This window comes from Sinocyclocheilus anshuiensis, unplaced genomic scaffold, assembly GCF_001515605.1.
Source record: "Sinocyclocheilus anshuiensis isolate Anshui unplaced genomic scaffold, SAMN03320099.WGS_v1.1 scaffold7, whole genome shotgun sequence".
Lineage (NCBI taxonomy): Eukaryota > Metazoa > Chordata > Actinopteri > Cypriniformes > Cyprinidae > Sinocyclocheilus > Sinocyclocheilus anshuiensis.
In genome coordinates, this window is record NW_015549582.1 from 1,265,188 (window position 1) to 1,280,845 (window position 15,658).

The window sequence follows — 15,658 nt, forward strand, 5'->3', positions numbered from 1 at the left end:
TATTGAATATATAAATGACTTAAACTTTCATGGATATTTTTTTCTATATTATATTTCTCATATTTTTTCCATAATTACTGTGGGTAATATATACATATATATTCATATGGCTTTAATGGATAGATAGATATAGACAGACAGAACATAACACATCTTTTAGAATAAAATATATTATAAAACAGACCTCTACCTAAGCCAATTCTACAAGGTTTAAGAATTAAGAGTTTAATTTTTGTCTAAAAAAGAAGCAGGGCTTAATTTTACACTCTGTAGGCAATCTAACCCAATCTTAGATGCGTTATGAGTTGAAATGAGCTTGAGGTCAAAGTGTCATCATAAATATATCACTGTCCACATACCTCAGAGCCTAGATCATCTTTCTACACATTACTACTGATGCATTTCACCCTCATTTCCCCCAAACAATCTTCTCACATCAGATAAAGCATTTTCCAACTATTTGTGAAAGGCTGAAGTTGGGAATTTAATAGAAACTTATCGAAACAGGAAGATGCACATTTTCCAACACAAAACAGCTTTAGCAAGTGATGTTTAAACCTGTGCACTGGCAGTAATCAAAATGGATTACTCACTTAAAATATAATGGACTCTTTTTTTTAATGTATTCAAAGTATTCAGTTTCCACGGTAATGCAATACTGGCAGTAATGGCGATCTCGTGTTGTGTTTGAGCAGACACAAAGATGGGAGCGACTGCTCTCTAAATTGTTAATGAATCATTTGCAGTGTGTTTTTCTCTTTAATACCTCATTAAGAAAGCTCATTACAAAATTACACCTTTCATGATTACAAACTTTTCTTTGCACATATATATTGTCGATTTTCTCATCTCAATTGAACCACAACTGTTTAGGAGTCAGTGTATTTAAAGTGACAGTTCACAGCGTTGAAACAAAGCAACACTGTAGTACGAGCTTAAAACAAGGCCACAGGGTTTATTAAATGGATATTTAGACTAGTATTCAATTTAAAATCATTTTTGTAATCTCCATTCCCCACAGGCTTATTTTTCGAATCAGTGGCTGCTCTCTCGTTGTTCATTAAGAGGATAAAGCAAGTGTGCGAATGAGAGAGGAAAGCAAAGGAGGGGATTTATTCCAGTGTCTGTACAGCCGTGCCGAGTCAGAGAGCTCTGCTGCAGGGATTAGAGCTTAAAGCCACCTGAAGAAACGCCTGAGCTTTCTACTGATTACATGTCACACTCAACAATGAAAATCTTTTAACTGTGGACAGCGGGAGGGGAAACCACACAAGAAGGACAGAACACCAGCAAAGACACTGATGAGGTTTTTAACTTGATGTTCACACACTGCGTATAATCTACAAATTAGTATACTGATGATGGTACACAGATATTCTTTTTCCATTCATAGACAGTACAGTCTCTTTTGCTCAGCAAAGCTGAAAATACAGTAAAAGTACTGTAATACTGTGAAATATTATAACAATTTAAAATATCTGTTTTCTATTTAAATATATTTTAAAATGTAATTTATTCCTGTAGTGGCAAAGCTAAATTTTCAGCATCATTACTCCAGTCTTCAAAGTCACATGATCCTCCAGAAATCATTCTAATGTGCTGATTTGGTGCCCAAGAAACATTTCTTATCATCAATGTTGAAAATAGTTTTGCTGCTTAATATATTTGCAGAAACCATTAAACTTTTTAACATTATATATGTATCTACTGTCACTTTTACTAAATTTAATACACCCTTGCTGAATGAATGTATTCGTGTCTTTAAAAAAAATCTTACTGATCCCAAACTTTTGAACGTTTGTGTACATGAAATTAAAGCATTTAACCCACATGTTCTATTGAGATTGACATTCAGAGACTCTAATTATGTATGTGTAAAAGTAATAAGCGCAAATGTAAAATTAAACCTCTAATTCTGCCATCAAATTCTTGCAATACTGAATGGTCCCCTGACCAATCAAACATTTTTAAGTTTGAAATGTCAGTTTTTTTATATTATAATAACAGCTGGAACTCCAGATTTGGGTTTGTTGACCTCTCTCTCTCTCTCACACACACACACACACACACACACACACACACACACAAAAGTAATTAAAACAAAAGAAATTGGCAGGCACACACTTCTACATATTTTTTTGCATGTGAAAATCCATTGCAATTATTCTTTGTTTATATCTGAGGTCTCCGAGACCCCAAACTAAAATAATATATTTCACGGCGGTCGTTGGATGCATGCTAGCTAGCAAGTTAAAATTATGTTTATAATCAGTTCTCATGAGTGCAGGAAGTCATCAACCTGATACCGCAATGTTAAGTATGTTTTCTGAGCTATTAAAAGAGTCAAGGAGTCTCTCAGACTGAGAATAAGAACATGAGGGTTAATGAAAAAAGTGATCAATAATTTCACAGTTTATATACACTACTGAGTTGTTCTCATGTTCCTTTTAATTATAAAAGTTATATAAGAAGCTTTTAAATATATAGCCTAATCAAAAATAGGTTATTTTTTTGTTAAGCACTTCTCCAACACATCTGAATAGTCCTCCCCTCCCATCTATTTTGAGCCTGCCAGTCAGTGGACTTAATATAAACACCTGCGTATGTATCTGACAGTTAATAAAAGCAGGTTTGGTGGTGAGAGGTATGCAAAGTGCACTTCTCTGGCCCAACGAATCCTCTCCAATTAAATCTAAACAATCATTCAGCGGGAGAGTTAAGAATACAAGCAGGCCGGAGTGCCAGAGGGTCTTCTGCTCTCGCTGCCACCTGTCCCCAAACATCAGCGCCACCCGAAGGGTGCCAAGTCCTCCCCTCCGAAACCCCCTCACCCCGCAAGCTTTCCCTCCAGGGCTGACGGCCACACAGCTGGCCCGAACCATCAGCTTTATGGGAGCAAACTGCCCTTATGCCAATTAGGATAACTGATAACCACAGCAGTGAGCTCTCCAACACGGCTCTATTTATAGAGCTCTTCCTCAACGGTTTCGCTGGAAGAAATGCATTTCGCTGGGTTTTCTTACTGTTTATGTCATCTACGCCTCATATCGGAGAAACGTGAAGCACCTTGGTTTTTAATGTAAGGGTTTGAGATGAGTGTGCTGATATGATTTAAGAGAGCATTATGCGGTTTGCGATGTTGCAGGGTAGATGGGATAAGCATATTTCTGGTGGAAGGGCAACATGTAATCAGATTTCAACAGCAGAGAGGAGAACAAAGAACGATTTGGCGCTTAAGAAACGTTGCTTATTATTTTCAGTGTTGAAAACACTTGTGCAGCTTAATATTTTTGTGGAAAGCGTGATACTTTTTTTTCAGAATTATTTCACTCTAATATGCTGATCTGGTGCTCAAGAAACATTTCTTATTATTTTCAATGTTGAAAACCATTGTGCTGCTTAATATTTTTTTGGAAACTTTCTTTTTTCAGGATTCTTTGGTGAATAGAAAGTTCAAAAGAACAGCATTTATTTAAAATATAAATATTTTGTAACATTATAAATATCTTTACTGTCACTTCTGATCAGTTTAATGTCTCCTCGCTGAATAAAAGTATTAATTTATTTAAAAAAACCATGTATAATAACAGCAAATTTGAAATTAATCTAATTCATTTCTAATCCCTCTAATTCTTCCATTAAATTCTTGAAGTATGTTCCTCTGACCAATTAAAACCCAGTAGACAGAAATTATTAAGTGTGAAACATTGACTTTTCTATATTATAGTAACAACTGAAACTTCAGATTGGGTTCTGTTTGACCCTAAAAGGAAAGACACACACACACACGTATAAATTAAGATTGTTAGGAAAAAAGGACCTAGAGAGAGAGAGAGAGGACACTGTTGAGGCGCTCTCAGAGTTTTGCTTCTTTACCCAGCATGCTCAGCCGAGATAAAGTAAATAAACAGCGCAGGGTCGAGGGCCAGGGCTCCCTCACCCTTAAAACAAAACACCACCCCCATCAAACACCCTGCCTGAGGAACAAAGAGAACAAACCAGCCGCCGGGCCCCGTTCCACTGACATCCGAGCGCTGCTGTCATCTACACTCACCACAAAGAAAAAAAACCTTCAAGAAGCTCAGCCAAAAAATGGCAAGTCTGTGATTTATTCCCTCAAACAAGGAAGCAGCTTTCTACATTCTTCAGACACAAAGAGGGTTCAAAAACACATGCATGTTGAACTCAGATTTAGGGCTGTTTTGTGAAATTATAATTTGGTGAATTGAACGAACAGTCATGGAAGTTAAATAAAGCCATGAGATCACTGACGCAGCCTGAGAATTGTAGATCACCGTATTTCCCAAATTGTTTGTTTTGAGAGTTCAAATATAGCTTATGATGGTTTATATAAAATAACAAATACAACAGCCGCAGAAGTAAATTGGTTCTTATTGCATGTTCATAACCCTTTTGAACCTTTTAAATTTGGCATTATGCTTTAATAAAATTATCATATAAATAAAGGCAATAATATAAATATAAATAAAGTATAAAATATAAAAAAATATATAAAATATATTCACCCTCACACAAAAATATAATCTAGACATATTATATACAATACTCAAACATTTGGGGACAGCAAGAAATCAGTACTTTTTTTTTTTATTCAGTGAGCATGCATTAAATGTATGAAAAGTGAAAGTAAGACATTAAAAATGTTACAAAAGATTTTATTTCAAATAAATGCTGTTCTTTTAAAGTTTCTATGAATCTAAGAACTCTAAAAAACATGTATCATGGTTGCCACAAAATATTAAGCAGCACAACTGTTTTCGTCGTTGATGATAATAATTTTTTGTTTTGTTTTGTTTTCCAGCAAATGAGCCTATTAAAATGATTTCTGAAGGATCACGTGACACTGAAGACTGGAGTAATGATGCTGAAAATTCAGCTTTGCCGTCACAGGAATAAATTACACTTTAAAATATATTAAAATAGAAAACAATTTATTTTAAATTGTAGTAATATTTCACTATATATATATATACTAAAATATAGTATAAATAAATACTCTAAAACTAAAGAAAAATGTTTCTCAAGTTTCATCAACTGCAATGCAATAATACATTAACCTCACTGAAAGGGCAGTTAAGGCAAACACTTAATTAAATTTAACAATGAACCATTTCTGAAGGACAAAAAAACCCTTAAGAAGTGTCAATGGACATTCTCGGTGCAACTGGTTTGTAATCCATGCCTGTTCCAGCCACATAACTCAGACAGCTGCAGGCCGAGCTCAATGCCTGCAAGGCCTCGATGATCTTATTAAAAAAAGATTTATTTTAAATTGTAGTAATATTTCACAATATTATACTGTACTGTATTTTTGATCAAATAAATGCAGACGTCTTTCAAAAAAAATATATAGGGACTCTTTGCCTTTATTTATAAGGTAGTATATATATATATATATATATATATTGTCAATGGACATTCTCGGTGCAACTGGTTTGTAATCCATGCCTGTTCCAGCCACATAACTCAGACAGCTGCAGGCCGAGCTCAATGCCTGCAAGGCCTCGATGATCTTATTAAAAAAAGAAACAATTACACTGAACTCTGAGTTCCTCGAAGCGGGACGGTGTACCCAAACAGACCCTCTTTCTGTGTATTTTCCTAAACTTTGCCGCCATATTTGCCTGTGTTTGCATTTAAAATGCATCACTTACCCTTCCGAATCTGTTGGCATAAGATCCCGTGAGCAAGGAATGGAAAACGATGATTGTTTCATCCAAGTCCCAAATGAACACGCGCTGAGAAAAGAAAGAGCAAAATCAATGGCTCACTCAGCATGCAAGATGATCTGATTGTCAATAAGAAGGGTGCATAGATTCATGCGCCCTGGGATCAGTAGATATACAGCACTGATGGTCACCATAGCACCCTGCAACTGCGGGAAGAGCCACCACTGGACAATCCATCTCCTGCCCCCGATGCATTAACACAATCGATACCAACAAACTAATTAACTAGATTTGTTAACATGCTATGATGACAGCATGCTAATGGGGCCAAAACCTTCCAGAGATTCAGGTCATGTTAATGAAAAGACCATGAACTGAACATCTCAAATATGATCGAGATATAAATATAATTCTATATTGAAAATTTGGTGTAGAAAGAATTTTCAAACAATTCTTCACAAAACTGAATTATATATATATATATTTTTTTTAATTTATTTTTTTTATTTTTTTATTTTTTTTATTCAAAACATTTTTGAAACCCAGTGAGTGTTTACATGCACAACAGTATGCATACAATTTTTGGAAATATGCTTTTCACAAAACGTAACAATGCAAGAAAACTATTTACAAGAGATTTGAAATTATCTGTTTTCTTTTTTCAGTCTTCCTGTCAAAACATGTGACATGCACACAAAATAAACAGACAGAATGCCGATTTAGGCTTTTGCATGCTAAGCGTGCAAAACATGCAAAACAAATTTTTCACCAAAAAAAGCATTTACATGTTGTAACATGTAAAACTGAGCATGGAAACGTACTCAGTGTCACTCTTTAAACATGTCAATGCATTGTTTTTAAGGTAAAGCAGTGAGCAAAACGAACACTTCTAGATAATCAAAAGTATCTTAATAGTAATTAATCTATTGCTGCTGTTCCAGCCAGATACATTGACAGAGCGGCAGCGGTCCAATACCTCAAGGTCAGAGTCGGGAGGTGGGGATGGGTTATTGTTCCTCCTTCCCCGGCCACGTGACTTTCCATCTGAAGCCCGACGCAATCGATCTGAATCTGAATCTTTAATGGGGGTTGATGGACTGTGGATTGTACTGTACTCTCCTGCAGGAAAAAAGTAAGGCAAAAAAAGTATATCAAAAGAGGAAAATAAAAAAGGCTTTCACCTTCACATTGTGGCTGGATCCGTTTACCTCATCTAGTGCTCAGTGCTGTAGCTGCTGCCCACAAGCTCTAATATCATGCTGTTTATCTGATCTCCTTATACCCTAGATACCATTTAAGTTTTAGTAACGGCAATGAGGGTGTTATGCACTATACCATCCTTCCCTAATTACACGACAAGGCAAATGTAAGAAAAGTTGGGGGATTCAAGTCATTGGGGGAGCAAAAATAGACTAAATAACTTGCAATATTCTATTAAATATGATGGTCAACTTCTTGTTTATAGAACTAAGCAATATCAATTTTGGCTGATGCAGATAAGCTGATAATTATGTTCACATTATGGCCAATAATTGATAAATGCCACAAATTAAGAACAATAATAAACAGATGTAAATAATAGATATTAATATTCTAAAATATTTTTTTTGAAGTTTGAAAAAAAAAAACTTTATATGCTCGAAGTGAATTTAAGCATCACTATAATGCATATACAACATTATGCACTCAAGTTCTTTGAAAATGCTAATAAAAATCCTAGAAATTACATAGATAACTTTATACATTTATATTTATTAAAACAAATTATTATAATGTAAATAATAAATATACATTATATAAATATATAATTATTTTGAAAATTGATTTTCAGTTCATTTTTAATAAATTAATAATAAAAAAAAAATACATTTATATACTTTATAATACTTTTATAAAATATAAATATTTAAATCTATTTATATAATTTATGAGTTTTTTCTTATAATTTTTAAAGATTAACTTTGAGCGAGTGTTAGATGACAGCAAAATAATCTAAATTTAAAGAATACTGGAAATTATGCACAATCAACTGACCGAGCTTTCTTACCTGCCGGTTGCTCTGAGAGGGGCTGGCTGGTGATCCCTGATGGAGGGTCCTGTAAGGTGTAGGTGGCAGTGGTGGAGGGTGTGGTGGGGCTGGTGTTGTTACTGGTCATGTATGGAGAAGTGTAAGGGCTACTGTTGTAATACTGCGCATACTGACTCTGGCCAAAAGCTGGGTAGGAGGGGTAGTCCTGCAGAAAGACATCAAGGCGGTAATGTGAGATAGCCGCATGCAACGCTGCTACTTTACAGCGCAGATTCCAAAACGTAAATGTGAACATATGTCTCCTGAGTGCTACATCTGGACAGCGATCTGTCTTCACTCTTTTTTTCCTCCACTCGTGGCATAATTCATACGCGAAAAGAGCAAGAAGGTAATCCTTGTGTACAGTGGTTGAGACATTTAGAGTGATTCATATCATGTGAGTAATATGCGAGCGTACACATGTTCTATAAAGGCTTACAGGAGGAAGAAAAAAAAAAATACTGGGCGCATGTGCTAAATGGAGGAAATGTGATTTCAACAGACTAGATAGTGAAGGATAGAAATTCAATTACAGCTACCTGTTGTGTGCTATTGAATCCAGTTGAGTTTGTGAGGGAATTGCTTCCAGCGTACAGCCCTGACGTTGTTGTAAAACTGCCTCCTATGAGAGAAAGAGACATAATGGTGAGTTATCGCAATGCAAAACAGAAATATCAAATCAAATGAGGCTTTGTTTGCAACTGATGTAATTCTGAGGACGATAAGCGTAATATAACCTTCAAAATAAATGACATTTTTAAATTGTAGATGGGGGTTGAGTCAAGCAAGACCTAAACCATCTCAAAGGCATTTAGGACAAAGCCTTGCAGGTACTATAGGGGGATGAGGGATTGAGTGTGTGTGTGTGTGTGTATGTGTGCGTTGGTGGGTGGGAAATAACCGTGGCTTTATCTTTTCTTTCTCCATATCAGTGATTGGATCTTGGACGATGGTCGGAAAGAAAGAGGAAAGGGTGTTGGGTCTATTATTTCATCCATCGCTACCCCTACAATGACAGACACAGTGCCACTGTTGTGAATGAGGGGGAGGGAGAGGGCGGGAGTTTTACCTGACATCATGCCTCGATGAATATGCATATCTGTCTTCTTTTCAAGCTGCTTAAAGAAGCACCTTCTGGGTAATTAAATCTCTCTATGGAGAGATAGCATCTAATGACTTAATAACATACATGACATGAGTTATAGGGGCGAGACAGCCTGGAGGTACACTGCGTTTCGAGGTGCTTCTTGGAGTCACAGTGCTCAAATCACATTGGAATTCTCGAGCGGACTGAAAAACTGCTGTAGAATAATATTCTGGTTGCAGTACAAGTTGAGGTCAATCGACAGAAATTTTTTTCGACTTGCCCTTCCTTTTCTTAAAGAGGTCCTATTATGCTCTTTTACAAAGTCTTGATTTTGTTTTGGGGGTGTACCAGAACATGCTCTCATGCTTGGTGGTTCGAAAAGCGCATTATTTTTCACATAATTTACATTATTAAAATACCTTTCTCCCCATCCTGGCACAAACGGCTCGATTAGTTCTGGCTTTGATGAAGGTCCGCCTTCCAAAAAACAAAATGTGTTGTGATTGGTTAGCTGTCCCAGTGCGCTGTGATTGGCGAACAGCTTAGACAGTGTTTCAGTACTGTCACGTCCCTTGCTCCGTCTTTCAACAAAAGCTTTTGGCTTTTACACTGTACTCCCTCATGTTGTGGAAGCTGTCCTCAGTAAAATGTGCAGCACACAATAGCAAATTGGGGTTATAATGCTCAGGGACAGAGTTAAAAAATAAATTGCAACCACTGTTTCCTGACATCATCCGCTTTCGGAAGCCCAAACAAAGACGTTTGGGCATGGAGGTGAAAAAAACAGCGTTTCAGGCGGTCGCGCACCGGACGAGAAGCGCAGCGTTGCGTCGCGCCACATCTTTAAAATTCAAATACATTATTTTCTATGAGTGTAGGCACACCAGCGGCGCCGTTCGCCGTCAGTCCGCGGCCGGCGCCCAGCTACGTCGTGTTATACTTGTAAGAATTGTTCTAGACATGCCGAAAATTTGAAGCTACAGCACAGCAGCTCTTCTTGGTTTTCTCTGATGCACTAACTCTGAATTGTGTTTTTAATTGTTAGTTTTTAGTTAACTATAACAACACAGCGTAGAAATTACTGAACAGCTGAAATAATAAATACATTTCAATAGAAAAATTAATACAAGTACTTTTATAAACTTTAAAGCTTCATCATTTAAATCCTCAAAAAATTAACCCCATTCATTTCCATTGTAAGTGTCTCAACGTAACCTCGATTTTTGCTTTTTTAATCAAAATGAGGGATGAGTCAAAACTACTCTTTAGTGGTAATCGACATTATGCCACAAATGCTGTAGATTGATATTAACGTACTGAATACAGAATATTCACATTTTCCCAGAAGTTTTCTTACACTAACACAACCAGGCAATAAACTAATAAACAGCTGTAATACTAGCTGTTAAAAGTTGTGGGTAACCTTGGAATCATCAATCTCTATACAGCACTCTCAACATGAAATGGGCACAAAATTAACTCAACGTGTTTAAATAAAAGGGTATCTGGACATTTGTTCAGCAAAAAACAGAAGCTGGTGTCATCATCTGGTGTTCAAGAAAATGAGGCCCCTCAGACTGTAACAAACACACAACAGCTTTACTCGTGGACTACTGTCTGGCTCAACAAGCAAGGTTGCTTCTTTTTCTTGTTTTTAAAGAACAGCAAGAGGTGCTCTAAAAGCTGTTGACTTCCTCCCCAGACTTGGGCCGTCACATAAAGTGAGACACATGAATCTCCCAATGCACAACAAATTAGCTAAATCCACAGTTCAAAAAGTCATAAAAGCCAGGACTCGTAGGAAAGCAGTTGACTCCAGAGAGAGTCCGGAGTCACATAAAAGCCAAGCAAGACCCCCTCCGGTCCCAAAAGAATGACTCCATGCTGGGAAAAGTGAAAAAGCATAATAGGACCCCTTTAAAAAAAAAGCAAAAGTCTGGTTACAGTGAGGCGCATACAATGGAAGTAAATGGGGTCAATCTGTATAGATTAAAATACTCACTTTCCCAGTAGCACAGCCAAAAGACATAAACAATATGATAAAATTGTATATTATCAGTTTTCATTTTAGTTGAAGTTCTAGTATTTTTTGTGATGTGCTTTTGTTATTTATTATATGTTTATTTGTATTTGTTATATAATATGTAATATTTTATTTAGCTTTAATTTACATTTAGACTCGTATGAAAGCAGTTGACTCCAGAGAGAGTCCGGAGCCACATAAAAGCCAAGCAAGACCCCCTCCGGTCCCAAAAGAATGACTCCATGCTGGGGAGAGGCCTGTTTTTTTCCCAGGGGCAAAAACTCCCCCATTCCTCCCCCTCTCCACTCTGTCTTGCTCCAGTTAGTTCACTCAAGACGCGACACTGGCTCTCCTTATGGCCTCTCCAATTGGGAGTCCATTTGCTGTGCTTGATCAGTCCTCTTGCCATGGGCTATGTCTATCATCAGTGCACAATATTTGTAGCAGAAGTTTTGTAGGCCTCTCTAGGGAGCAAGCGATCAAGTCCAGATGGGCTTCTTTAAAAAGCAGTCTGCTGCTCCTCTCACACGGTGTGCAGAATGGAGGGAGGCCCAATTGTTGCTGTAATTATCATCTACTTTGAGTGAAAATCAGTGAGAAAAGCCGCTCTCTTGCTCTTCTCGTGCTTTAGAGCCATTATGGCTATGGAAAAGGAAGCAAAGCTCAAACAGGTGTGAAACTGGAAAATTAATTCCTAATTTATATTTGGATGTACTGAGTAAAATCAAGATGCCATCAAGAAGTCTTATAATTCGTTGGAATAGAGCGATTCAAATCTCTGCTAAATGAGAGAAAATGATCTCTTGATTAATTTGAGCTCATGCTAGATAGATAGGTAGATAGATAGATAGATAGATAGATCAACATATTAGTATTTTTTTACAATTTCTATATAATTGAACAAAGCCTGATCACTACTCTGAATTTTGATATGAAATAACATCAGTTAACATTCTCATTATCTCACTATTTTGTAAAATTTATAACCCGACAATCTGTGATGACATTTTAAGCCAGGAAAGTCCTTCTGCGTTACATTTCTGGATCATGATCAGAGAAAGCCAGTGCTGTTCCATTAGACATGAAAAAGCAGGGTAAAAATGTTAATTTAATTGTATTCTCTCTGACAGCTGGGTGCAGGCTCGTTCTACTAGGGTTATGGGACAGCAGTTGCTCTTGCAGTTAGTGGCTAATGTGTTTATTGCTGCGTTGGCCTTGAAAGGAAGTCTGAAGGCACCTCAGTTTCTGGCTTACAACAAACTCAATGCAGTGTCATTGTGAGATGACAGCAAAAGAGATAATTCACAAAAAGGACAAAATTCATAGCAAAATCTTAAAATGAAACAAAATATCCTACTGTGATTAGCATATGAGTTTGTACTGTATCATCTGGAGGCTAAACTAGGTCCTTTAGGTGTAAAAATGGACTAAAATTACTAAAATTTGGCATCAGACACCATTGAACAGACTGGATGCATACTTTGTGTTCTATACTTTCATGACATTTAGTTTCATTGGACTTGAACGGCGTGAACAGGCCTTTAAACTTCTGCAGAAGCAGAAAGTTTCTACTTATGAGGCATGGAAAAGAAGCTTCAACGGACCACATGTGTCATATTATCAGCGTTCAAAAACGTGGAGATGTTTCTACTGTCACACATTATTTGGAGATTAGAGAGCTCAAACCGGTGCTAACTGTTGTAGGCTCGAAGGAAAACACTAGAGGAAGAAAGATGGGAGAAAAAGGACGGCAGAAAAAAACTGTTGGTTTTGGAGTTGGGACAATGTCTCTGAAAAGAGATAAAAAAACACTAGGTGGCAGAGAATTTGCCTGATGCACGTTTAATTCCCAGTACGCAAGTGTGACTTCCATGAACTGACCTCAAAGACGAGAGTCACGGGTGTTCCTTCTAAAGCAAACATACTTAAGAAAGTACATGGTCGAGCGCAAAGGAGAAAAAGACTGGTCTTAAAGAGGAAAAAGGGATTTTTTCCATCTGTGTTGGTTCTCTTCAGGCCTAATTCAAAAAAGACTGTGTCTGACTACAACCCAATACAACCATCAGCTTGGGGATGTTATGAATTGGTCCGTGTCTGCCATTAATTGTGTTTTCTTTTGAAGGGGGCCTGAGAGGAATCACGGCTCTATTTTGTCACCCCACCGGGAAGAGCAGAAGTGGAAAAGAGTAGAGGGTGATCCTGACCTTGCATCTGGTAACTGTATGGTGCTTGTCCCGTCTGAGGCGTGGAGAAGCTGGAACTGTAGCTGAGGAAGCCGCTCTGGCCTGTAGACTGAGCCTGGGTCAGTCCGCCCTCTGTCTTGATGCCTGCCCACAATGGACCTAAATCAGTTAGTGACACCAGAGCAGTATGATGCACAATCCTCAGTGTTACTCCTTCCACGTCAATCAAGAATGAAAGATAATGGTGGCTTGTTTCACACTGGGCCATGGTTCAAGCAACCTTTGCATTGAAGCATTTGTGCCAAACTCAGCATGGACTTCGAATTTGCTGGTCGGAGTTAAAACAAACCTGTTTTTTATTAGATTGAATCAGGCCCAATGCAGGTTTGCGATTTGCTTCCACTCAAACAAACATGTGAACTCTAGGGAGCTTATTCGAGATTGTTCTACCTAAACAACATTATCTGTGCGCATATTTTCGCAAAGGTTTCATAACGTTCAAACCCTTGGAAAAACATTTCTAGCTTGAGTTGGGCTCTCACAGTGTGTAGACGAGGAACTGAAATCTTTATATCTCCCTAATATAAAGTCTGCACTGAGACACTGAGTCTGCAAATGCAAAACAAAAGGTCAGCAGAGTCCCAAGTTTCGATTGAAGGTGGGAAAGGAGCTACTAAGGGCTGAGGTAAGCGTTAGCCTAATCTTAGTGATCAGCACATTGTTAGCTACGTTTCGGAATTAATCTTAAAGCTACATGCTAAGTATGAGACAAAACGCTACAAATGCTAAATGCTAAAGTTAATCTGCATCTCATTTGATGACTTTCAATTCAATTAAATGCATATAAAAACATATTGGCCATAATCTCCAAAAATAAGGACATATCTGAAAAGTAAGAGATGTATTACAAAACCCACTCATGAATATTAATTAGGTAATGTTCGTCCAGTAGACATAATTTATTTATGAAATGTAGTTAAGCAAAACGAATCTTATAAAATGATTATTTGCCAGAAATGTTTTTACAACCTGGTCTCATAAAAATACGTACCTCTGTGCACTTTTTCTGCAACACCGTTTTTACTGCACGTTTCGCTGCAGTTTCAAAGAGAAATGTCCACTGCATGGCACAAAAACACTGGTTCAATTCGTGAACCCTGGCACATTTTTATTACGTTAAAATAGGTACGTATTGCTGTGTTTTTATTATGTTGCTTCTGGTACGTATTGCGGCGGTTCAGAATTCAAATATCCGGGGACGTATAGACTGTTGCTAAAAGTTAATGCTCTATCGTGTTGGAAATATGCCCTACACCAAACCCAACCCTAAACCTACCCGATAGTGTTAACAAATGCAAAACTGATATAAAAACACATTTGTTGATGCAACCGTGCCATTTGAACTTCCTTATATGCAGATTTGAACTGCTTTGTCGAGCCGTGGTTCCACGGGATTCGAATCGGAGATCCTCACCTCTCAAGTACATCTCCATACTCCGTGAGCTACCGAACAAACCTACCGCCTATGAAAACTCATAGATATGAAGCTGGATATGTGCGATGCTAACGTTCAAAAGCATGAGTTTTCAAATCTCCCAGCATATTAAAATTGTTTTGAAGTCATAAGATTCGCTTTGGGAACGCCCCTGCGTGACTGCGTTCTGAAGCACGTGTAAAATCAGTCCAATGGAGCAGCGAGACGTCACAAGCGGGGTGGTATATACAGCCCCACAGTCTCAAATTATTCAAAAGAACATCGTGGGGCTGAATGATAAGGGATATGGGGCGATACCACTGGTGGAGCAGACGCTTGCGAGCTCTCTCTCCCCATCCTCAGCATCGTACCTGAAGGCCCTGAAGCTTCCCACCAGGCCCGTTAGGCTTACATCGAGTCTGGTTGGGAAAGCTTATACGGCGGCAGGTCAGGCTGGCGCATGCTTGCACACCATGGCGGTGTTACAAGCATACCAGGCTGACCGGCTCAGGGGTGGGGCTGCTGAGGGGGAGCAGCCCAAGCCGTCAAGCTCCTCATATCGCCAGTCTCAAAAACAGAGTGTTGCAACCCGCACCCCTCCACAGAAAGATTGGGGGTCGGGGAAACGCTCTCAGTCGGGGTCTTCTAGACCGAAAACAAATTTGCGAAACGTTATTTTGTCTAAGAGGACCTCGGCTAAACGGTCCTACCATTGTCAGGTCCCTGAGGGCAGCCCCACCTGGGGAGGAAAGGATAACACCTCAGTATACGGTGCCCAATCCTCCTCAGTGCCGTGAGAGCTCTCCCCCTCAAGTGAAGGGGCTACAGCAGTCAGGTCGGTTGGTCCCTGCCGGTCATCCGCTTCAGAGCACCGAACTGTCTCCTCTAATAAAACCAGAGGCCAGCCTCGAGAGGCTGGTTCCCTTAGTAGATTTTCTGGCAGCGTGGGAACTTCTGCCAAATATATCAAAATGGGTTCTGCAGGTTGTAGAGAAAGGCTACAGAATCCAATTTGGTTCTCATCCTCCTCGTTTCAATGAGGTCATTCCCACACTAGTGGGCCCCGAGCAGGCTCTGGTAATGGAACAAGAAGTAGATACTCTCTTGAGGAAGGGGGCCATAGAACGTGTTCC

General features: G+C 38.4%; 1 protein-coding gene across 7 annotated transcripts in view; it reads right to left on the reverse strand.

Annotated features, from left to right (window-relative positions):
• The window catches only part of LOC107657823 (eyes absent homolog 1), a 51,209-nt gene that overhangs the window by 22,273 nt on the left and 13,278 nt on the right, over positions 1-15,658 (reverse strand). For 4 of the 7 annotated variants that reach the window (XM_016446080.1, XM_016446078.1, XM_016446076.1 and 1 more), the window contains 5 exons: positions 13,073-13,210; positions 8,298-8,380; positions 7,738-7,924; positions 6,667-6,809; positions 5,676-5,759 (listed from right to left, as the gene is read on the reverse strand). In XM_016446080.1, coding sequence (XP_016301566.1) covers positions 5,676-5,759; positions 6,667-6,809; positions 7,738-7,924; positions 8,298-8,380; positions 13,073-13,210 — 635 coding nt within the window. The remainder of the gene's footprint in view (positions 1-5,675; positions 5,760-6,666; positions 6,810-7,737; positions 7,925-8,297; positions 8,381-13,072; positions 13,211-15,658) is intronic. The other 3 variants (XM_016446082.1, XM_016446081.1, XM_016446079.1) reach the window with 1 other exon arrangement.